Genomic DNA, 24,973 nt, shown 5'->3' with positions numbered 1-24,973 from the left:
CAGTGAACATTAGGGTACATGTATCTTTTCAAATTATAATTTTCTCCAAATATATGCCCAGGAGTGGGATTGCTGGATCATATGGCAAGTCTATTTTTAGTTTTTTGAGGAACCTCTGTACTCTTTTCCATAGAAGCTGCACCAATTTACATTCCTACCAACTGTGTAGGAGGTTTCTCTTTTCTCCACACCCTCTCTACCATTTGCTATTTGTAGACTTTTTAATGTGGGCCATTCTGACCTGTGTGAGGTGGTATCTCATTGTAGTTTTGGTTTGCATTTCTCCAATAATTAGTGATGTTGGGCATCTTTTCATGTGTGTATTGGCCATCTGTATATCTTCTTTGGAGAAATGTCTATTTGAGTCTTCTGCCCATTTTTGATTGGGTTGTTTGATTTTTTGTTGTTGAGTTGTATGTTCCCTTTATTTCTAATTGCATAGTTAGGGTGTTTGCTTTTATTGTCATCATCCTTTTTCTCTTTTAATTTAAAAGGGGAAAATTATATCTTTTATGTTAAAATTGAGAATGTAATTTTTTAATAAGTGAAATTTAAAAATTAATAGTCATGAAAAGTAACTGTAGAATATAATTTTAAAATTCTTTAATAACTTGCTAGGAAAATATTAATTTTCTCCAAGATAGGCACAGATTATCTGTAGAGGTGGATTTTACAAAATGAGGTATTTAACTCCAATCGGATTTTTTGTTTCTAAGTTATCTTTCTGATATTTTAATGTGGATAGGAAACTGATAATTTAATGCAAATGATAAACATGTTTGGGAGGCAGATGACATACCTGGAGCTGTAAAAATGACCTATAGATTCTGGAGGTAGATGTAAAACTGCTTTTCACTTGTTACTCTCAACACATTTATTGTCTTTCTCATGGAGTTTGATAGAGAGCTTCACCAGGGGTTTTCTTTCTGGATTATTTCAAAGTGGAGAATCTTTTCCCCAAACTTTGAGTGAATAGTAGTGTCTAATTGCTTATGAATCTGAAGAATATGCCTTTATTATATGCTTGTTGTTTTTGAGCACTTATGGGTCAAACTATAATAAGCATGGGTAAGTTATGTGTTATAAAAACTCAGAACACTATTACTTTATCAGTAAATACTTTGCATACTTGTGTGTGTGAGGAACCCTGCTAGCCTTAATGAATTTGTTCTTTTTATGGCAGTTCTGATATTTACATTTCACTTAGTTCAAAAAGAAACTGGAGAGAAGAGGGGAAGATTTTTTCATTTAGTTTTATGCGTTTTTTACTTTTTTCTCCTCTTTTATGTTTTTCACTCATTTGTGTTATTCTCTCTTACTTTTAAATAGTCACAGTTGAAGCCCTTTCCAGGTACTGGGGAGCATTACTGAATCTCAGATAATGTGAAATGTCACTTTTACAGTTGACTGTATTAGGATTAAAGGGGCCTTTTTTTTTTTTTTTAACTTGTATCTTTCCTGGAGTTTTATACAACCCTTTCTTTGCCGTGCATTCTCAGGTTTGGCTGCATCTGTGTATTATTTTCACAGGGACTTTCTTTTTTTTTTTTCACAGGGACTTTCTTGACATCACACTGATAGCCACCAGCCGTTCTTGTTTTTAGCCTTCCTTTAGAAGCATCATGATTTGTCCTATGCTTGGGCACCATAAGCTCATGCTTAAACCATTGGTGGTCTGAAATATGGAAATCCTTGCTTCTGAACAGAAAGGGAGAATGAAACAATCTTGATTAGAAGAAATATTTTCCCTCAGTTCCTTTATAGAAGAATTCAGTTATGCTTGTGATCTGGAGTGTGTAAGTTGGGTAAAATCATACTTTTGTGCCTCGTTTTCTTATTTCTAAAAAAGACAGTTTTATATTTGACAACATTCAGTGTTTCTTCCTTATGGTGTTTGAAAAGATTTATGGTGGCTTGTGGGATTGGTAAGAATGAGATTAAATCTCTGGAGAAATAATTTACATTTAGTGATTTTTAGGAATAGAGAAGATTTTGTTCCAACCTCTTATTTTTAGATGAACCAGTTGAGACTCTGGGATCTTGTGATTTTCTAAGGCTACACTTAGTTATATAAACAAATTCTAATGAGACTAATCTTGATTATACCAAGAATTCCAAGTGTCTTACTATTTTAGTTGTATTTTTTGACATTACATGACTTCACACTTTCTACAATTGCTTATTAAAAAAGGACAGTGTGGGGCTTCGCTGGTGGCGCAGTGGTTGAGAGTCCACCTGCCGATGCAGGGGACACGGGTTCGTGCCTCGGTCCGGGAGGATCCCACGTGCCGCTGAGCAGCTGGGCCCGTGAGCCATGACCGCTGAGCCTGCGCGTCCGGAGCCTGTGCTCCGCAACGGGAGAGGCCACAGCAGTGAGAGGCCTGGACAGTGTGTAGCTATAACAAAGCTTATGTCTATGATGGACCTTCACTATGAAGGATAAAGAGATGGTACAGATATATTTAACTGGTATCAATTATTGAGCACTGATTGTGCACCAACTTATTCTCTGTATTTCTATACATATCATTTGGTTTTCAGAACCATCCCACACGGTAGGTGATATGATTTCTCTTTTTTTGCAATCAGAGCGATTAAGTAACTTACCCAAAGTCACCCAGCTAATACAAGGCAAATTAGGGATTCCAGTCTAGAGTACGCAACGGTAAAATCAAGGTTTCTCCTATTCCTTATGAGGTAGATAATGCTCAAGTTAAATAATAACGGTAGATGGCTTTTATTGAGCCTTGTGCCAGGCATTGCAGTAGTACTTTACTTACTGGTTTCTAATCCTTGAAACAACTCTGCAGCATAATGCTTTCTTCATTTTCAGATGAGGCAGGTAAGTCTCCAGAGAGGCTAAGTAATCAGGTCAAGGTCTCTCAAGTAGTAGAGGTACTCTGTGATTCCAGGGCCCTAGGTGCAGTCAGCATCGGTGTTTTCCCACTACCCTGTGCTGCATGCTACTTTTACAAATTTCAACTTGATGTGTATTTAACTGATGGCTTTTGGTTTCCTCAGGGACCATTGGTATATCAAACTGATTGAATCTGGCAAGTTTCTAAGGTGAATGTATGTTTTTGAAACAATTTTGATAATAGAGCTAAGGATGATAGCAATAGCAGCCACCAGCTAATAAACCATTAGGACGAGTCTGCATATATATAGGTGATTTTGGCTTACTTATCCATAGTATACTGTAAATAATACTGGGGTCAGAAATACATTGCACAGTATGTTTAGATTTTAAAGATAGAGCAGTTCATTAACATTTCTGTAAATAACCCAATTTTATTCCCATGTTTTGGTAAACATTCAAACTTTTTTATTAAGCTTTCAAACTTTTAAAGTTTTAGTTTTAATTTTTGTCAGTATTATACATGTACATGGTTTAGAGTCAAATAGTTTTATAAAGCTTGTCATAAAAACAATCTGTCTTTTCTTGCTTCTAGTTACAGCCATTTGAGCTCTTTTACCTGATTTTTAATTTCTTATCTCTAACTAGTTTATCTTGTTACATATTGATTTTTTCATTTCTAGGCATTAACTATTGAATTCTTATTATGGAAGAAGAGACTATCACCCCCTCCCATACCATATATATATACACACACACATCCCATCCTGCCTGCTTCTCAGTATAGCAGTTAATACTATATAAACACTGTTGACAGTTGAGCCAAGTATATATACTGTAATTTTATTTTTCCTTTCCTGAACGACTTTATGTGTTTCTGGAAATTTTTTGTTTTATTTTCTGTGTAGTCAATACTTTTTTTAATCCCCAAACATTCCCTCAGTTAACCTTCAAATACATTCAGATTCTCTCACTTTATCTTCTTAATCTTGTTGTGTAGCTGTTATTTTTGGAATCTACCTTCACCTTCATTCTGGGGATTCCCTTTGCATGGTTTTTGGTTGGATTTCTTCTTTTCTTGGGTCTCACATCCTGTCTCTTGGTTTACTCCCTTATTTGGGGCATACTGTCTAAAAGCTAACTAAAAACAGTAAGTGGAATGTTAATATTTTGAGACCTCATGTGTCTAGAAGTATATTCTACCTTCATACTTGCTTGATGTTATGTCAACGTATCAAGGTCTAGGCTGTAAATTTTCCCACAGAATTTTAATTTTAATTTATATGGATGAGGTGTTCTACTTGTTATTGAGAAGTCCAGATTCCTTTCTGATTTCTGATACTTTGTATGAAACTTGTTTTTTCCTCTGGACAATTTTAAGTTCTCTTTTTTCTGAGATTTCATAATTGCATCTTTGGTTGTGGGTCTATTTTCATCCACTGAGTTGGTGGTCTCTCTTTCAGTCTAAAAAAGGCATTTGGGGGACTTTCCTGGTGGTGCAGTGGTTAAGACTCTGCACTCCCAATGCAGGGGGCCCGGGTTCCATCCCAGGTCAGGGAAGTAGATCCCATATGCATGCTAAAGCTAAGAAAGAAAGAGAGAGAGAGGGAGAGAGGGGGAGGGAGTGAGGAGGGAGTGGGGGAGGAAGTGGGGGAGGGAGGGGGAGGGAGGGAGGGGGGAGAGAGGGAGGAAGGAAGGACTTGAGAAGAATTTAAAAATAAATAAATAAAAAGGCATTTTCAATTCTGGGAAAATTTCCTGGTTTATTTCCTTGATAAAGTATTTTCTTGATAAAATATTTCCTTGTTTTTCTGTTATACATTTCTGGAATTCTTATTACTTGGATACTGGGCCTCCTGGACAGATCCTTGATATTTTTCTCTTACATCTCTTTGTTTTTTATGCTTGCGTTCCGAGAGATTACTTCAGTTTTATATTCTATTCTTTCTATTATGGTTTTCATTTCTGCTACCGTTTAAAAAAATTTCAAGGGTTTTCTTTTCTTTTTTATATATAGTATTCCTTTCTCATTTCATGAAGCAATATTTTTTTCCTATCACTGAGTATATTAATTTTAGGGGGGCATTTTTATTCTTTGCCATTGTTTATCCTTTTAGTTGCTTTTTTCTATTTTGATGTCTTGTTTCACATTAGAGGCTTCCCTCAAGACCTGGTAACCCTTTTGCTTTCTGCTTTTATTTACAAGTAGGACAACTGAAAAGTGAATTGGAATACTGTGCGTGTGTGTGGTGGGCATGTCAACTGTGGGATTTGCTGAAGGGTGATATGGCTAGGCTGTTACCTTGAAGAACCCCTAGGATAAAGTACTTTCTAGGTCTTTATGTGGTGTGGTCAGATTTGCCAAAAAAAAAAAAGCACAGTTGGTCTTCACTTGGAGATTATTATCCCGACTGCAAGGTTCTGGGGATCCTGCTGGGGGAAAAGGCTAGGGGCCTCAACATTGATTTTTTTAAACTCATCTAATCACCCAGTGTTAAATATGGTACATCTGCCCGCAACTGTGCCTGTGACTGTATCTGCCAAGGCAGACACCCTCTCTGTTTTGCCCTCTTCATAGAATAAACCTTTAGCTTCTAGTCTTTTCTTAGGATGGGAGGTAGTACAGAAGCCTACTGTGTAGATTGCAGAGGGGGTCTGGGTGTGTAACTCCTTAAACAGACTGTGGAAGTCTTGTTCCATCTTCACTCCTACTTCCAGAGTATCCTACTTGTACTGATTCCTGAATCTTTTATGGGATCTATTGTATAAATTGGGTTGCTTCCAAGTTTAGGGTTAAGTTTCCTTAGATATGTGTGGGTTTTTAAAAATTTATTTATTTATTTTCGGCTGCATTGGGTCTTCGTTGCTGTGCGCAGGCTTTCTCTAGTTGCAGAGATTGGGGGATACTCTTCATTGCACTGCGTAGGCTTCTCATTGCTGTGGCTTCTCTTGTTGTGGAACACAGGCTCTAGGCTTGCGGGCTTCAGTAGTTGTGGCACACAGGCTTAGTTGCTCCACGGCCTATGGGATCTTCCCGGTCCAGGGCTCGAACCCGTGTCCCCTGCATTGGCAGGCGGATTCTTAACCACTGCACCACCAGGGAAATCCTTCCTTAGGTATGTTAATTCAGTTATTTATTCATCTACTTTCTAATTCGTAAAATTGTTGTTTTCTCCTCTTTTATTCTCTTTATCCTTATGGGATTGATTTTTTTTTAAATTCACTTTATTATCACTTTGAGTAGGGAGTGGAAGCTAATGTGTGTTTTCAGCCCACCATCTTTAACCATCACTCTTCAGAATAGTCTTCTTATAGGTATTGATCCATTTTATTACCATGTTCTGTTAAGCATCCACAGTTTTGTGGTGTCTCTAAGAGAAAGGAAATTATATCACTGTGTTAAACTACTTAATGTTTTTTGAGTTCTTTGTTACTGCAATGTATTAGAAGGCAGTGAGTCTAAGAGTCCTTTTCCACCAAACAGAGTTCAATAACTCTAATTTTTACAAAAGTACAGATTAATGTAAATTTGAGCTGCAAGGAGCTTTTATTTATTGTTTATTATCAGTCCTCACTGGTACTCCAGATTATTCAGATTATGCTTCTAGAGTGTGCTTTAGCAAATCTCATTTAAACTTTAATTCCTTTGAACTGAATTATTCATTGGTTAAAATTTATCTCCAAATCAGGAATTATCTCTGTTTTATTAAAAAAAGAAAAAAAAGCAACAAACAAAAACCAGTTAGCTGCATTTGAAATTAGATTTATAGGAGAAAAATGATTTATAACTTTTTTTTTTTTTTGCGGTACGCGGGCCTCTCACTGTTGTGGCCTCTCCCATTGCGGAGCACAGGCTCTGGACGCGCAGGCTCAGTGGCCATGGCTCACGGGCCCAGCCGCTCCATGGCATGTGGGATCTTCCCGGACCGGGGCATGAACCCGTGTCCCCTGCATCAGCAGGCGGACTCTCAACCACTGTGCCACCAGGGAAGCCCTGATTTATAACTTTTGTATTCATGTTTCTAATATATTCCTCCAGTTCCAGTAATAAAAGAAATGGCTTTTCCTGTTTTCCAGGACACTTTATCAGTTTTTATAGGCATTAACATGGGCTTCTTCTTTTCTTAAAACTATTAATTTAATGCATTGACTTTCTTATAAATGCCGTGGTTTTGAACTTTAATATAAATTATTGTACAAATATGAACAAAGCTTTCTATTAGAGTTACTATTTAATAGAAAAAGAATAAACCATAGAATACAAACTGTAGATGTTTTTAATTGACTAAAAGACCTATACTTACCATCCTAACATCTGTGTGTTTTTATCCAAAAGAATACATCTAAAGGATTAGAAAATAAATGTGGAGCTCTTAGAAGATTTCAGGAGAAAACGAATGTTCTCATGGTAGCCTGAGAGAAGGGAGACAGACTAGGGCAGGAGTTCTTTTTCTGGGTTTATGAGCAGGTTTTAGCACTTCCCTGAATTCCTGTATGCAAAATATTATGTCTCTAGAGAGAAGGTTCATAATGTCTTTCAGATTATCAGAGGCTCAAAATAGATTAAGAACTAGAGGTAAAAAGGTCAGTAAAGAAAAAACTGTATACATTTTTAAGAACATTACAGGAGGTATTTCCATCTTACGTACTTAGCTACAACTATGCATGTATAGTATGTACTATGCTTCTGTTTCTATTATGACTGGGCCTATTTGTATAAGCTCAAAATATAAATTTAGCAAATGTTGTCAAAATGTTTGCTTTTACTTTACCATTTTTGACCTGGAGTCCTTTATCAGTTTAGCTCAACAAACTTTTGTTGAGGATGTGTTCTGACCTAGGCCTTCTGCTAGGTTCTGGAGATGCAGTGATGGCTTGAAACAGTCCTTGCCTTTGAGAATCTCATGGCGCATTGTAAAATAGAGACACATTTTAGTGTTCTGTATGAACATGGAGAAGGCATCCTTAACATAGCTTAGGATATCGGTGAAGCTTCCTGAGGAAAAATGACCCTTGAATTAATTCTCTACGGATGACTGGTAAAAAAAAAGAAAGTTCAGTTAAAAGTGTATGAGATAAGGATGAGTAGGCTCCATCTGATTTTAACTTTGTCTTTTTTTTCCTAGTCAGGCTGGCTTTATTGTAAGAGTTTAATTTCAAAGCATTTAGACCAGTAAAACTGCTTTGTCACTGAGTTGATACCTATTGTGTTACTGCTTCATATTTGCAGGCAAATGATGGACTATAGGAGTTGTAGGTGAATCTTTGCTCTACTGTTAACTTGAGATCTGTACCTGATGTAAAGATTGTTCCATTACTGCCAAGACTGCAGACTTGATCTTTTGTTGCGCTGTTTATGGTGAGCTGTGGTTTTGAAATAGATGCCAGGAAAATTCTCCACTTTTACTTTGGTGGAAAAAAAAATCCTGTTACTACAAGGAAGTGCTTATTAGTTTTTAAAGTAAAGTTAAATTGCTCTAAACTATGGGAGGAAACCGCAACCTATTTATTTTTTACAAATAACTAAATAAAATGAAAAATAAGAGCTACCTCCTCCCTCCCCCTCCCATCCCCCCAATGGGAGGAGTAGGCTTCCTTTGACTGAGATGTCTTGCTTTGATTGACCTATTTATTTATTTAACTTTTTTTTTTTGCGTTCCACACAGATTTTATTTACACAATCCATGTGAGATTTCTGAACCTGTGCCAAAAGAGGCAAGATAAGGCCTTTTCTCTCGGGCCTGTTACTGAAATGTAAATTAACACAAATGCAAGTCAAACTTACTCATTGTTGACAAATAGCTCTTAGTCCCTATTTTAGTATAATCATCACACGGGGGAAGAAAAAAACTTCCTAAGATGCTCAGCCTCAAAGGGCAGTCAGTGGGTGTCAGCATCCCCCTCAGAGGTGCTGTGCCACCCTGGAAAGAATGCCTTCGGGCTCCTTCCCATCCCCCAAGGCAGCAGCAAATCCTTCCTGTCGCCTCCTTTTGGCCAAAGCAAAGTCTTTGGTTCGTGGATGGCTAGATCTGCAAGTACTTTCCTGTTAAGCTCCACCTGGCACTTAATCAAGTTGAGGATGAATGCTGGGTACTTGAGGCCGTGTTCCTGGGAAGCAGCTGTAACTCGACTGATCCAGAGCGTCCACAGGTTCCTCTTATTCAGCCTGCGGGCTCGGGTGCACTGCACGAACGCTCGCGTCACAGCCCTGACGGCCAGCCGGTAGCACCGATTCTTCCTCCCCCGGAAGTGCCGCGCGTGCTTAAGCACCTCCTGGACCCTCCAGTAGCGGTCGGTGATGCGGTTCCGCAGCCAGAGCTGCGCCGTGAGGAAGACCGTGGCGCCAGCAGCCCGCGCCTCTGCTCACCAAGGTGAGCGTCGCACCGCCGCCGCCACCCTCCCCAGCGATTCCGGGTCAGCTAACTTTTTATTTTATATTGGAGTATAACCGATTAACAATGTGATAGTTTCAGGTGCACAGCAAAGGGACTCCGCCATACATATGCATGTATCCATTCTCCCCCAAGCTCTCCTCCCATCCAGGCTGCCATATAACATTGAGCAGAGTTCCCTGTGCTATACAGTAGGTCCTTGTTGGTTATCCATTTTAAATATAGTAGTGTGTACATGTCGATCCCAAACTTCCTGACTATCCCTTCCCCTTATCTTTCCCCCCTGGTAACCATAAGTTCATTCTCTAAGTCTGTGAGTCTGTTTGTGTTTAGTAAATAGGTTCATTTGTATCATTTCTTTTTAGATTCCACATCATACAGTATTTGTCTTTTTCTGTCTGACTTACTTCACTCAGTATGACAATCTCTTGGTCCATCCATGTTGCTGCAAATGACATTATTTCATTCTTTTTAATGGATGAGTAATATTCCATTGTATATATATATATATATATATACCACATCTTTATACATTCCTCTGTTGAAGGACATTTAGGTTGCTTCCTTATCTTGGCTATTGTAAACAGTGCTGCAGTGAACATTGGGGTGCATGTATCCTTTCGGGCCACGCATTTCTCTGGATATATGCCCAGGAGTGGGATTGCAGGGTCATATGGTAGCTCTATTTTTAGCTTTTTAGGGAACTTCCATACTGTTCTCCATAGTGGCTGTACCAATTTACATTCCCACCAACAGTGTATAAGGGTTCCCTTCTCTCCGTACCCTCTCCAGCATTTATTGTGTGTGGATTTTTTGATAATAGCCATTTTGACTGGTGTGAGGTGATATCTCATTGTAGTTTTGATTTGCATTTCTCTGATAATTAGCGATGTTTAACATCTTTTCATGTGCCTCTTGGCCATCTGTATGTCTTCTTTGGAGAAATGTCTATTTAGGTCTTCTGCCCATTATTTGATTGGGTTGTTTGTTTTGATGGTATTAAGCCTCATGAGCTGTTTGTAAATTTTGGAGACTAATCCCTTGTTGGTCACATCATTTGCAAATATTTTCTCCCAATCTGTGGGTTGTCTTTTCATTTTGTTTATGATTTCCTTTGCTGTGCAAAAGCTTTTGAGTTTAATTAGGTCCCATTTGTTTATTTTTGTTTTTATTTCCATTATTCTGGGAGATGGATCGAAAAAGATATTGCTGTGATTTATGTCAGAGAGTGTATTGCCTATGTTTTCCTCTAGGAGTTAAAGGACCTACGGTTGAAAATGAAATTTTGGTGTCAGGGTTAGGAAATCTCCCCAATCCATCTGTTACTTCTTTTGCTGTAGTTTAAAATCTTTTAGATTTGTTGCACCAAATAAAGATGATGGGTCAATCCCTTTCTTTAATACTGAGAACAATTGCTCCTTGCAATAAGAACAAGATTTTTCTCTCCTTTCAGTATCATTATTTAAGATCATAAACATTTATTAGTAAACCTGTTATGTCCCAGGTTCTTTGTTAGATTCTCGGGATTCAAGGATGACCAAGACATGATCCATATTCTTGAGTAACTCACAGTCTAGTGAGAGAGAGAAAGAAAAATGAAAACGAGTAAGCATGAGGAGGTACTGTTTTAATCTGACCCTTTATGGATTAGTAGAAGTATGGCAGGGAGATTGCTATGGTCTGAATGTGTCCGCCCAGATTCATAAGTTGAAATCTTAATGTGCAATGTGATGGTCTTAGGAGGTGAGGCCTCTGAGAGGTGATTAGGTCTTCAGGGTTCCACCCTCATTACTGGGGTTAGTGCCCTTAGGAAAAAGATCTTGTAGAGCTCCCTAATCCCTTCCACCATATGAGGAGGTAGTGAGAAGTGGCCAGTCAGAAACCCGGAAGAGGGCCTGACAATGCTGACACTCTGATCTTGGACTTCTGGCCACCAAAACTGTGAGAAATAAATTTTTGTTGTTTATAAGCCACCCAGTCTGTGGTATTTTGTTATAGTAGACTGAATGGATTGATACAGGGATAAAGTGATGATTATCTATATGTGTGTGTATATGTATACGTATAAATGCATATACATATAGTCCTTCATTCATTGAGCATTTTTAAGCTGTCATTTCCTATACTGCGCATTTGCTGTGTGAGAGCTACCTTAAAACTAAGCTGCTTTAGGGGCTTCCCTGGTGGCCCAGTGGTAAAGGATCCGCCTTCCAATGCAGGGGACGCGGGTTCGATCCCTGGTCGGGGAACTAAGATCCCACATGCCATGGAGCAACTAAGCCCACGCGCCATAACTACTGAGCTCCCGTACCACAACTAGAGAGCCTTCATGCCGCGAAGTACAGAGCCCACGTGCTTTGGGGCCCGCGCTCCACAACTGCAGAGCCCATGAACCCTGGAGCCTGCGTGTCACAACTAGAGAGAGAAAACTCGCATGCCACAACTAGACGGAAACCTGGCACTGCAACAAAGAACCCGCATGCTGCAATGAAAGATCCCGCGTGCCTCAACGAAGACCTCGCATGCCGCAGCTAAGACCTGACACAGCCAAAAAAATAATAAAATAAATAAATGTTAAAAAAAGAATGTAAAAACTTATTTTAAAAAATTAAGCTGCTTTAAATGTATTCATTCATTTAATTGTCATAATGGTCCTGCAAAATTGGTGATGTCATGTCCAGTGTTTAGTTGTAGCTTGGAGAAGTTACATGATTTATCTAAGATTTCACAGCTAGTAAGTTACGAAGACAGGATCTGAAACTGGGTCTTTACTCCAAATCCTTTGCCCTTTCCTATTCTGTATCCCAGATACCACATTGAGCAGTGTAGTTACAAAAATGAAGAGGCCACAGCCTCCTATTCAAAAGAGGTATCTGAAAGAGAACAAACACATAGATATGTTACAGGTGTTTTAAGCTACAAGGAGACAGAAGAGAGGATGGAGAGGTTTTCATGGAAGGTTAGGAAAAGTTTTTATAAAAGAAGTGATGTTCAAGCTCCCTGGGTGTTTCTTGGTTGAAATATCAGTATATTTGGAATTACTGCCAACTCAGTTGCAGGTTGATGCTCATTCTGAGCTCTGCATATGCAAGTTTTGGTTTCTTCCTTCTAACAGTCCAGCGCATTGTAGAGGATTCAGAAAATGCGGTTACTGCTGTTGCATGGAAATCACCTAGATATTCAACTATGGGCACTTCCTAAAATCTCCTGTGGTTTTAGTACCTATTTACTGAATAATGAATTCAGTTCTGGGCAAAGAAAATTGCAGTCTGTATACAACTTAGAAGCTCAGAGTGTGATTGGAGATGAGTGATTAAACTTTAGTGTCTTCATCTATAGCTAAAATTATGCCTCACATAACTTCACAGATGTAGAAACTAATTGGCCTTTGCTTGTGAAGTGTTTTATTTTCTAAGGATTAGATTATAAAATTTTATGGGGTATTAAATAGCGAATTGACCAACCCTCTACCTGTTCTTGCATGAAGTCATGGAGTTACACTTTATACAATTGAAGTGTTAGGAATATGCTGAAAATTGAGAGGTAACGCAGTTAGCAGTTTAATATACTTGTGCAGTGGTCCCTAATGTGTGTTAAGGAGCAAGATGTTAACATGTGGAAGAAAAGTTTCCATGACTAAAGATGTTTGGGAAGCCCTGAGCTAAACCATAAGCAATTTTCTTTACTATAGGACTTCTCATAGCTTATAAAATACTTGTTTTAATAATATACTAGTGCATCTTTTGGCACTGTGCTAACCAGTGAGAATGCCAAGAGTATTAGTTACCTTCAGTCTTATTTTTCCTCTGAACCTGAGACGTGTAGGTACAATTGCCTGCCTAACTTAACCATTTGGATGTCTAATAGGTATCTCAACTTGTGCAAAATCCATCTCCCCAGACCTATCTCAATAAATGGCTCATTTTCTACCTGCTTGATACTAAAAACCTAGGAGTCTTTCTTGATGGTCTTTTCTTCACCACTCTCCACAAATTCTGAAATCCAAAGTGAGTCCTGTTGGTTCTACCTACAAATATTGGAATCTGGCTTCATCTTTCTCTCCCTGTTTGTCCAAGCGATCATTCTTTCATTCTTTCTTCTTTGTAGTTTCGTAACTGGCTTTTCTGTTTCTACTTTTGCCCTCCTCCCAGTCCATTCTCTACATGGCAACTAGAATGATCTTTTTTAGACCATTAAATTGTCATGTTATACTTCCATTTTTTTTTAATCTGCAAAGTCTGCACATTTATACTTAAAATGATAATCTAAATTCCATACTTTGGTCTCTAAAGTCTTAGCTAGTGTGGTTCTACAAGACTCTGATTTCTTATACCACTGTTGCCATCATTCATGCTGCCTTCATCACCATTACCTTCTTAACCCCTCTTCCTTGAAAAAGTCACTTTTGTGCTAGTTTATCCTATAAGTGTGGAATGCTCTTCCTTCTTCCCCAGATCGTTCCATGGCTGATTCCTTCTTCTTGTCTTTCTGGCCTTAGGGAGGCCTTCTCTAACTATCTAACCTAATATAGTACCTTGTCACATTACATTATTTGTCACATCATTCTGTTATTTTCATCATAGCACTTACCACTACCCAGTAGTGTTTTGTTGGTTTTACTTTTTCTTCTACCTTCTCTCCCCACCATGAAAGTAGAGATTCTCTTGTTCAGTGCTGTGTCCCAGGGCTTAGAACAGTGCTACTTAGAATATAGTAGGTGGTCAGAATATGCTAGTTGGATGAAGGAATGCAAGAGTGAATAAATGGATGAAAGAAACTGACTTATTGAACTGGTGAGGAATGTTATTGGGAGGCTCCTTTTTTTTTTAATAGTAAAGGTTTTTCTTTAAACATTTTAAAAAGTTGAGCTGTTATTCACATACTATAAAATTCTTCCTTAAAAGTATACAGTCCAGGACTTCTCTGGTGGTCCAGTGGTTAAGTCTCTGCACTTCCACTACAGGGGGCACAGGTTCAATCCCTGGTTGAGGAGCTAAGATCCCACATGCTGCGTGTTGCAGCCAAAAAAAAAAGTATACAATTCAGTGGATTTAGTATATTCACAAAGTTGTGCAACCATCACCACTAATTCCAGAATATTTTTATCACACCCAACAGAAACCTTTGTATCGTTAGTAGTCATTCTCCATTTCTTCTTCTCCAGCCCCTGGCAACCACTAGTCTCCTTTGTGTCTCAATGGATTTGTCTCTTCTGGACATTTCATATGAATGGAATCGTAAAAAATGTGATACTTCATATTTTGTGTCTGAATTTTTTTCTCAGCATAATAATATTGTCAAGATTCACCCATGTTATAACATGTTATCAGTACTTAATTCTTTTTTTATGGATGAATAATATTCCATTGTATGAATATACCATATTTTATTTATCTATGCATCAGTTGATGGACTTCTGGGCTGCTCACACTTTTTGGCTCTTATGAATAATGGTGCTGTGTACATTAATATACAAGTTTTTGTGGACATAAATTTCAGTTTTCTTGGTAATATACCTAATCATCTCTCCTCCCCTCCCCTGACCCCCTGGCAAGCACTGATTATTTTACTGTTTCTAAAGCTTTTCCAGAGTGCCTTGTATTTGGAATCATACACTATGTAGCCTTTTCAGTCTGACTTTCTTCACTTAACAATATTCAATTAAGGCTTCTTCATGGTTTTGTTTTTTTTTTTGTGGCTTCATAGCTTGTCTCTTTTTAATCTCTGATCATAATATTCCATTTTATGGATGTACCACAGTTTATTGATTCACCTATTGAAAGGCATCTTGATTGCTTCCCACTTCTGCGACTATGATCGAAGTTGCTATAAACACTCACAGGCAGGTTTTTGGATGGACATAGGTTTTCAGCTCAACTGGGTAAATACCTGAGTGGGTTTGCTAGGTTGTATGGAAAGATTCTGTTTAGCTTTGTAGCAAATTTGGAAGACAGCCAAACTGTCTTCCAAAGTGGCTGTGCCATTTTGCATTCCTACCAACAATGAATGTTGCTCTGCATCCTCATCAGCTTTTGGTATTGTCAGTTTTTTGGCTTGTAGCCACTTTAATAGGTGTGTAATGGTATCTCATTTAAGTTTGCAATTCCCTGATGACAAATGATGTTGACTGTCTTTTCATATGTTTATTTGCCATCTGTTTATCTTTTTTGGTGGGGTTTGTTCATATCTTTTGCCCATTTCTTCCTTGGGTTGTTTTCTTATTGTTGAATTTTAAGAACTTTTTGTATGTTTTGGATACAAGTGCTTTATTGGATATATGGTTTGCAAAGATTTTCTCCTAGTCTGTGTGCCTTACAGTGTCTTTCACAGAACAGAATTTTTAATTTTAGTAAATTGCCTACAGAGGAACCTGCTCGTCCTGAAAGCACTGAGCTTTAGCCTAATGTTAAATACCTGCTGCCACTTGCCTACTGCTCAGAAAAAGGTCAGCAGAGGAGGGTATTGGGATTCACTTGCTCAGAGACTCTGAATCACAGTCCTATATAATTCCTGAAGAGTCTCTTACAGTCCTTTCACTTTCCTGTAGTCCAGATTCTGAGCTTGAAGCACAGTGGGAACCACTCTTACGTTCACTAAGAAGGTAAGTCTTCTACTGGGCGTGTTCACTGAGTCTTCTACTGGGCACGTTCTAGGCTAGGTTTTTTCAGACTTTCACTGTCACTGTATCTCATCAACTTTTTAATCTTAGCAGATTTCCTCAATTTCTGATCTTCTCTTAGCCTTCTTTCTTGCTTTCCAGAAATATTGAGGGTTTCTTTTTTTTTTTTTTACTCTCGTAACATTAACAATAACAGCAACAGCACCACCAGTGATTAGTGATTTTAAAAGGATGTAAGGTAGAAATGTATTTATAGATATGTCTGTTCAGATTGCTGACTTTCTGAATCAAGATTGTATTTTTGGTACTCATAGCTTTTAGCCTTTGACTTTATTATGTCTAGAACCCATTCTACTTGATTTTGACAGTTTCTAACATTTTTTGCTGGTGCATATGTGTGTTTCTGAAAGTACAGATGTGTTTGGCAACCTTTTAGGGGAAATTACTCTCTCGTGAAATTGTATTTTTCCTTAATGGCAGTACTAAATATTCATATAAATTAGAAGAGGTGTGAAGAGAGGAAATGGAATTAGGTACTTTGAAGATTGTTTTTAAAAATGTACCTACTAATGACACTCTCAGTACAAATTAGCCTTGTGTTGTTTCATAAGTGACTTGATTAAACTTTGGTGATAGAGGAAGAAAATAGAAATAATTGGATAGAAAATAAAGGTAAGCATCATGTAGTGTTGGCTAGTGGATAAAAGAATGGGCTTTAAATATTTAAATCCTAGATTTAAATTCTGGCTCCTACTTTACCAATATTATAAGCTTGAGCAAATTATTTAAGTACTTTAAGTCTCAGTTTTGTTACCCATAAAATAAAGTATAGCATGTACATCATAGAGTTATGAAGATTAAATGGGATATTGCATGTAAAATACTTAAGAGTACAAGGCCTGCAGTAAATATTAGTTAATATTAATCATCATCATTACTATCCTAGTGTAGGAGCTCTCAGCCTGAAGTTGACTGGAACTATCAATTAACAAGTATTTATCAAGTATCAAGTATCATTATCTCATCTCTAAATTATACCCTTTTGTAAAAAGTTATTTTCCAGACTTTCAAAAAACAAAGTAAAGAAATTGAAGCCCAGATGATAATTTGTGGTTTCCTAAGTAACATAAGGAGAAAATAGCAAAATGAGGACTAGCGCCTTGTTTTCTTGATTTTCCGCCCAGCCCCATGATTATTCTGAGATCACCTGAACCGTGACATGGGAATAGCACCAAAAACCATTTAAAAAATTCTGTTTGGAACTTGATGTGTAAGAGCATTTGTTTCCAAAGTAAGGTTATATTTTCCCCAGTCTTAGGAGACAAGGATGGGAATAGGGGTTGAATACAGCTTTGTACATTGCACTACCATTTCTTTTTTTTACTATGAGTCATTCTGGTTCAGAAAAAGGAAGGATACTAACATTTGCACAGCATTTTACAGCTTTAGAAACTTTTTTCACCTTTATTATTTTCTCATTTTGCAGCTCTTTATGATACAGGTAGTGGTAATGTTTTGTTATTGTTACTAGGCTTTCACTATTAAAGAAAAAATAGGCTCGAGAAAGTTGGGTAATTTGCTTGACACAGCTGATAAGTGTCAAAACTGGCCTTTACAAAATCAGATTTTTTTTTTCTTTCTACCCAAGTATTAGGTCTTTGAGGTATATTTGTTTAGCTTTGTGGAAGACCAATTCTGGGTGGGTCATCAATCAAGAAAACATTTGGAAACCTAAAACTTGAAGGGACAGTGGTTGAATAAATAGGTGGTTTAGGGGAGCAGGGGAGGCTCTGACCCTCCTGCATGCAAGCACAGCTGATGTCCTTGTTGTTCTCATGTACTCTGCCAGCCCTTTTCAGAGCAGCTTGTCACCTCAGTTGCTGCACCAGTCTCAGCAGTGGGCTAATTAAAGCGAATGTACTTAACACTAGGCCTGAAGACATGCACCAGATTGATGTTAGGAGAGCTATTTTTGTAGTTAATCATACATAAATTAGTAAAATGTCTTTTTGTAAAAAATATTGGTGAAGTTTATTTCTCACACTAAATTTTGGTAAAGGATGAGAAGGAGCAGGAAAATGAAATAAGCTTCCAGCTTGGTAAGCATAATGACCTTTTCTACGTTTTCACATTTTAAAGATGCTGGGAGAGAACTCGGCATTTAATACATTATCTGATTAAACTGAAGAAGAGTTTCCACACTCTAGTGTGGGTCCAGACCCTGTGTCTAATATTGACTTTGGGGTTTACTCTGAATGCAATGGAAAGCCACTGAATGGCTTTAAGCAGAGGAGTAACATCATCTGATTAGTGTTTGTAAAGAGATCCTGGGCTGTTGAGTAGAGATATCTGGCAGGGAGAGGGACCAAGGTTAGAGTTGAGGAGCATCACTTTACTCTAAATAAACACCTGAGAGACTTACATGTAAATGAGAATACCATTATCTTAAAGTGAAAAGTACCTGTCATTTGAATTGGATATTTGTGTTGACTAGTAAGTAGATTCTTAGTTTCTCTCAGGATTCTCAGTATTTTTTGAAAACTCCTCAGGTGATTATAAAATGCAGCCAGGGTTAAGAACTACTGCTTTATCTTGGGGAAAAAAGGAGAGATCTTGGGGGTAAGCTTGGGAGAAGGGTGTTAAAAATGAAAAGCTTTGGAGACCTTGGAAAGTATAACTATTGTTTATCTGTTTTCTTTGGAATTTAATTTTCAAGTTAGTATGTTCAAATGTCTGAATGCTAACGATAGTATGAATTTAGTAACATTAAACTTTAGATAATTCCTACTTATCCAGCCTCTTCTAATTCATTCTTTCCCTATCTGTTGCTTTTCATAAGAAGAGCAGGGGAGTATTGAGAATGGATGACTAGAATATAATACAATTTGATAAGAATTTGCCAGCATTGGGGCTTCCCTGGTGGCGCAGTGGTTAAGAATCTGCCTACCAATGCAGGTCACAGGGGTTCAAGCCCTGGTCCAGGAAGATCCCACATGCCGTGGGGCAGCTAAGCCCGTGAGCCACAACTAGTGAGCCCAAGTGCCACAACTACTGAAGCCCGTGCGCCTAGAGCTCACGCTCTGCTGCAAGAGAAGCCACTTCAATGAGAAGCCCACACACTGCAACGAAGAGTAGACCCCGCTCTCTGCATCTAGAGAAAGCCCGCACACAGCAGCGAAGACCCAACGAAGCCATAAATGAATGAATGAATGAGTGAATAAATAAATAAATAAATTTAGATATAAAAAAAGGGGCTATCCGTTTGAACATCTTTAAAAAAAAAAAAGAATTTGCCAGCATTAACAGAAGAATCCATCTCTTAAAAACTCTTAAAACCATTTCTAAGATGAGTTTCCATTGATTCATTTAAAAAATATATTTCTTTGTGTATACATACACACATTTAGAAATTTGAGCAACCATATTAATGTCTAGCTACTTATCTGCATACCTGGGATTCTGGATTAAGATTGCTGTTGCTTCCTATAATTGGATAGAAGCACATGTAGCTTTTCTTTCTTGCTCTAGGATTTTTGTGCTTTATTGATATAAAATTATATCTTTATGTTTTTATACAAAGGAAACAAATTATTTGTATTAGGATGAGAGACTTAGAATAGGGGTAAAAAGGAATACAATGACTGAAGATTATCACAGAAGTACTTTTTTTTGTTTGTTTTAAATATTTATTTATTTATTTATTTGGCTTCACCGGGTCTTAGTTGTGGCACACAGGATCTTCGTTGTGGTGTGTGGGATCTTCATTGTGGCACTTGGGATCTTTAGTTGTGGCATGCGGGCTCTTAGTTGCGGCACGCGGGATCTAGTTTCCTGACCAGGGATCAAACCCAGGCCCCCGCATTGGGAGCACAGAGTCTTAACCGCTGGACCACCAGGGAAGTCCCCAGTACTTTTTTGTTTTTATAGATTACTGAATCAGTAATTTATTGTTAGATTAGTTAGTTGGATTAGTTATAGCTAAAAATTCTTTTTCTCCTTTGGAGTTACAGTAGGGAATGTAGAGAAGGTTTGTAGGAGTTTTGGGTAATCAAACACAGTAGTTACAACAGTGATGTTGCCGGAATTTAATGTAGCTGATACAATTTAGGGTTGTTTATTTGTGGACTTTTAGGATCACTGGCTGTTATTTTATGCAGTAATATAGTATAGTAGACTCTATTGAAAGTCATGCCTTAAACACTGATGTGCCTTTTTCTTCTTTTCTAATCATAGTGGTAGTCGCTCCTCTAAAACGTTTAAACCAAAGAAGAACATACCAGAGGGTTCTCACCAGTATGAGCTCTTAAAGCATGCAGAGGCCACACTGGGCAGTGGAAACCTCCGGATGGCTGTCATGCTTCCTGAGGGGGAAGATCTAAATGAGTGGGTTGCAGTGAACAGTAAGTAGCCTTTCTGTTTCTCAGTAGACTGTAAATTAGGTTAGTAGCCTCACTGTAGGTGAGTGTTGGGGTGCTCTCTATTCTAGGATTTAGTTAGCAACCTAATACCACAAGATAGTGGTACCTCAATTTACTTTAACCTTTATGGTATTTTATTTCTGAATATGGAGTTACATGAAATTCTTATCTCCTGTTATCATGTGATACAAAGCATAGATTTACCATCTTCATTGGAAAAAATGATAATGATAGCAGCAATTAATGTTTATGGAACACTGTGGCACTCTGCTATTCTTTCTACATGAATTATTTTTATTTATTTATTTTATTGAAGTTTATTTGATTTATGGTATCAGTTTCAGATGTATAACATAGTGATTCGATATTTTTAGATTATACTCCATTTAAAGTTATTACAAGGGGGCTTGAGAGTCCTCTTGAGAGTCCGCCTGCCGATGCAGGGGACACGGGTTCGTGCCCTGGTCAGGGAAGATCCCACATGCCACGGAGCGGCTGGACCCGTGAGCCATGGCCGCTGAGCCTGCGTGTCTGGAGCCTGTGCTCCACAACGGGAGAGGCCACAACAGTAAGAGGCCCACATACTGCAAAAAAAATAACAAAATAAAGTTATTATAATATAATGGCTATATTTCCCTGTGTTGTACCTTTGTGGCTTATTTATTTGATACTTGCTGATTTGTACCTCTTAATCCCCTACCTCTGTCTTGCTCCTCCTCCATTCTCTCTCCCCACTGGTAACCACTTGTTTGTTCTCTATATCTGTGAGTCTATTTCTGTTTTGTTATATTCATTCATTTTATTTTTTAGATCCCACATGTAAATGATACCATACAGTATTTGTCTTTCTGTGTTTGACTTAAGCATAATACCTTCCAGGTCCATCCATGTAGTTGCAAATGGTAAAATTTCATTCTTTTTTATGGCTGAGTAATATTCCAGTGTGTGTGTGTGTGTGTGTGTGTGTGTGTGTGTGTGATAAAGAAGATGTGGTGTTTATATATATGTATATATACATACACACACACACACACCATTATCCATTTATCTGTTTATGGACGCTTAGGTTGCTTCCATATCTTGGCTATTAGCCTCCATATGCTGCTATGAACATTGGGGTACATGTATCTTTTCAAATTATTGTTTTTATTTTCTTCTACATGGATTATTTTATTTCATCTTTACAACCTCATGATGTAGGTACTATTATCCCAGTATATAGATAAGAAAGCTGAGACAGAAAGATTGTAGTAATGTGCTTAGGTTATACAGCTATTGAATGCTAGAGACTGGGCTCAAATATAGAGCTCTAAAATTTCAGAGACTGCGCTTTAACCCCTATGCTAAATTGCCTCTTTCAGTAGCATACTTAGTTATTTGTCTAAACTATGCTTTAAAAAGAAAAAAAGACAATTCAATAGTGATCTTATGAAATTAGTAAAATATGTTTATGATATATTCTTAACCTCTAGAAAGAAAAAAATATAAGTAAAAAGTAAATATATTCTTGGGAATTAAGCCAGAGTAAGTTGGGGAATAAAAGTGGTACTTTAAAAAAAATTTTTTTTTAAATTTTATTTTGATTCTTTTCTCTCTCTCTTTTTTTAAAATTAATTAATTTATTTATTTTTGGCTGCGTTGGGTCTTCGTTGTTGTGCGCGGGCTTTCTCTAGTTGCAGAGAGAGGGGGCTACTCTTCGTTGTGGTGCATGGGCTTCTCATTGCGGTGGCTTCTTTTGCTGAGGATCATGGGCTCTAGGCGCGCGGGCTTCAGTGGTTGTGGCTCACCGGCTCTAGAGTACAGGCTCAGCAGTTGTGGTGCATGGGCTTAGTTGCTCCATGGCATGTTGGATCTTCCTGGACCAGGGCTTGAACCTGTGTCCCCTGCATTGGCAGGCGGATTCTTAACCACTGTGCCACCAGGGAAGCCCAAAAGTGGTACTTTTAGTATTCAAGGTTTATCAGCATTGGTGAAGAAATTAATAGAATTTTATAACTGGAGGAAATTTATATGACTCTAGTTATAATAAATGAAATTGAATTGAAAATATACACTAAATGCCTAGGCTTTGATTAAGGAAAAACAGAACAGTATTTTTATTGTAATATTTGATAGTATCTTATTATAATTTGAAACATATCATGGGATTTATAAATTGAGCTGCCACCCACTAACTTTTAGGGACCTGAAGTATTTTACTGAGATGTCTTAAAACCTTACTGTGACAGCAGTTCTGTAAGAGCAGTATTATTAGAGTATGGTTATCCTCCTGGACCCAGAGAGTTTAGTTACTAAAGAGATAAAGTGATTTGTTTGCTTTATTGATGAGAGTCATCTAACCTATAAGATAGTTCTATGACACTTTAAGGAAAATATTCAGAATAAGTTTCCAATATATGTGTACATCCTTTTTTTGGGCACTTGTTTGTGCCTTTTTGTACCATTTATTTGAGAGCTCATTTTCTAATTTTAGAAATCTAAGGAAGGTAGTGTAGAGCTTCTGTACTACATGAGATTGTGACTTTTAAGTATAAAACCAGATCATTGTTTTCTGTCTGTATTTTCTCTGTCTCAGTTATCAGAACTGAGTGTCTGTACTATTGAAATGTCTAGAACTTCAGGAACTTATAAAATTTCACAGACATTTTGAAGTTATAGCCAGAAAAAAATTGCTTTGAACTGAAGCGTTTGAACATCCCCGTAGAACATAGAATTCTGCCTTTAAAATATAGCAGTTGACCGAAGTATTGGATTACAATTTTTTTCTTATTTATAGTAATCTTTCCAAGTGGCACTTGATGAAGTGAATAGGATTTGAGGCTAGATAGGTAATTTCCATTCACTGACAGTGATTAAGTAAACATTTCGGGTACATAAAAGAGTGAAGGGGATTTGTTGATAAGATTGGCATCTTAATGGCCTTTTCCCTTCAGTTTACTTGCCAGATGAAGATAAATGGTAGAAGATGGGAATTACAAATTCAACAACTAGTCTCATAGCCAGAAACCAGAGGCTGGTTTTGAACATTCTGCTGCTAGAGAGTGATAGCTTAAAGGAGATACAAGGTTCAGAGTTTTGGAAAAAGTGGGTGGATGGCTTATAGTTAATTTTTGTGGCACAGAATCTTGAGGCCATATCTTCATTTGTAGAAGAAAACGAACAATTACTAAATGTCTACTTTATGGTAGACACGATTTTGTTTTTTAGCACTCTGCAGTAAACTGAATTTTAAAGGTAGGAAACTGAGATTCAGGGAAGTTAAGTAACTCAAAGTATAGAGTTGGGATTCAAAGCCATAGGTTACCCACTGTTCATGTGGAGGACAACCCGATTAAAAATGGGCAGAAGACCTAAATAGACATTTTCCCAAAGAAGACATACAGATGGCCAACAGGCACATGAAAAGATGCTCAGCATCACTATTCATCAGAGAAATACAAATCAGAACCACAATGAGATATCACCTCATACCTGTCAGAATGGCTCTCATCAAAAAGATCACAAATAACAAATGTTGGTAAGGATGTGGAGAAAAGGAAACCCTACAGTGCACTCTTGGTGGGGATGTAAATTGGTGCAGCCACTATGGAAAACAATATGGAGGTTTCCCTAAAGTTAAAACTAGAAATATCGTATGATCCAGCAATTCTACTGCTGGATGTATATTTTAAGAAAATGAAAACATTAATTTGAAAAGATACATGCACCCCAGTGTTCATAGCAGCATATGGAAGCTAATAGCCAAGATATGGAAGCAACCTAAGTGTACATCAACAGATGAATGGATAAAGAAGATGTGGTGTACACGTACACACACACACACACACACACACACACACACACACACACTGGAATATTACTGAGCCATAAAAAAAGAATGAAATTTGCCATTTGCAACAACATGGATGAACCTGGAGGGTATTATGCTTAGGGAAATAAATCAGAGAAAGACAAATATTTTATGTTATCACTTATATGTGGAATCTAAAAAAAAAAAAGAAGAATGAATATAACAAAACAGAAACAGACTCACAGATACAGAATAAACTAGTAGTTACCAGTAGGGAGAGGGTAGGTGGGAGGGGTAAGATAGGGGTAAGGAATTAAGAGGTACAAACCTCTATGTATAAAAGAAATCAGTTACAAAGGTATATTGTACAGGGACTATAGCCCATATTTTATAATAACTTTAAATGGAGTGTAATCTATAAAAATATTGAATCACTATGTTGTACACCTGAAACTGATAAAATATTGTAAATCAATTATACTTCAATTTTAAAAAGAAAAGAAAAGATAGAAAGAACACCAGTCTTTCTAAAGCTTTTATGTGGAAAGGAGAAAATACTAGTGTTATGAGTTCTATGTGGACATATAAGAAAGGAAACCAGGTCATCTAACTTATGAACTTAGATGTAAAAATCCTAATAAAAATATTAGCAGATTGAATCTAGCAATACTTAAAAATTATGACACATCATGACCAAATTGTTCTTATTCCTAGAATACAAGGTTGGCTTAACACTTGCAAATCAGTTGTAATTCACCGCATTAGCCAAAATAAAGGAAGAGGAAGAAATCATATGATCATCTCGGTATAAGCAGAAAAAACATTTGGTAAAATTTAAAATCAATTCATAATAAACTTATGAAGTAAAAGTTGAGAACTTTTTTCTGATAAAGCATA

At 37.5% G+C, this 24,973-nt stretch overlaps 1 protein-coding gene and 1 pseudogene across 1 annotated transcript in view; one reads left to right on the top strand and one right to left on the bottom strand.

The window, feature by feature from the left end:
• MOB1B (MOB kinase activator 1B) overlaps positions 1 to 24,973 on the top strand; it is a 52,415-nt gene that overhangs the window by 15,214 nt on the left and 12,228 nt on the right. Inside the window, exon 2 of the mRNA XM_065877777.1 lies at positions 20,102 to 20,268. Coding sequence (XP_065733849.1) covers positions 20,102 to 20,268 — 167 coding nt within the window. The remainder of the gene's footprint in view (positions 1 to 20,101; positions 20,269 to 24,973) is intronic.
• On the bottom strand, positions 8,760 to 12,374 carry LOC136123725 (large ribosomal subunit protein bL20m pseudogene; annotated as a pseudogene).

Source organism: Phocoena phocoena, chromosome 5 (assembly GCF_963924675.1).
Source record: "Phocoena phocoena chromosome 5, mPhoPho1.1, whole genome shotgun sequence".
Taxonomy (NCBI): domain Eukaryota; kingdom Metazoa; phylum Chordata; class Mammalia; order Artiodactyla; family Phocoenidae; genus Phocoena; species Phocoena phocoena.
This window is presented reverse-complemented; position numbering and strand designations above follow the sequence as displayed.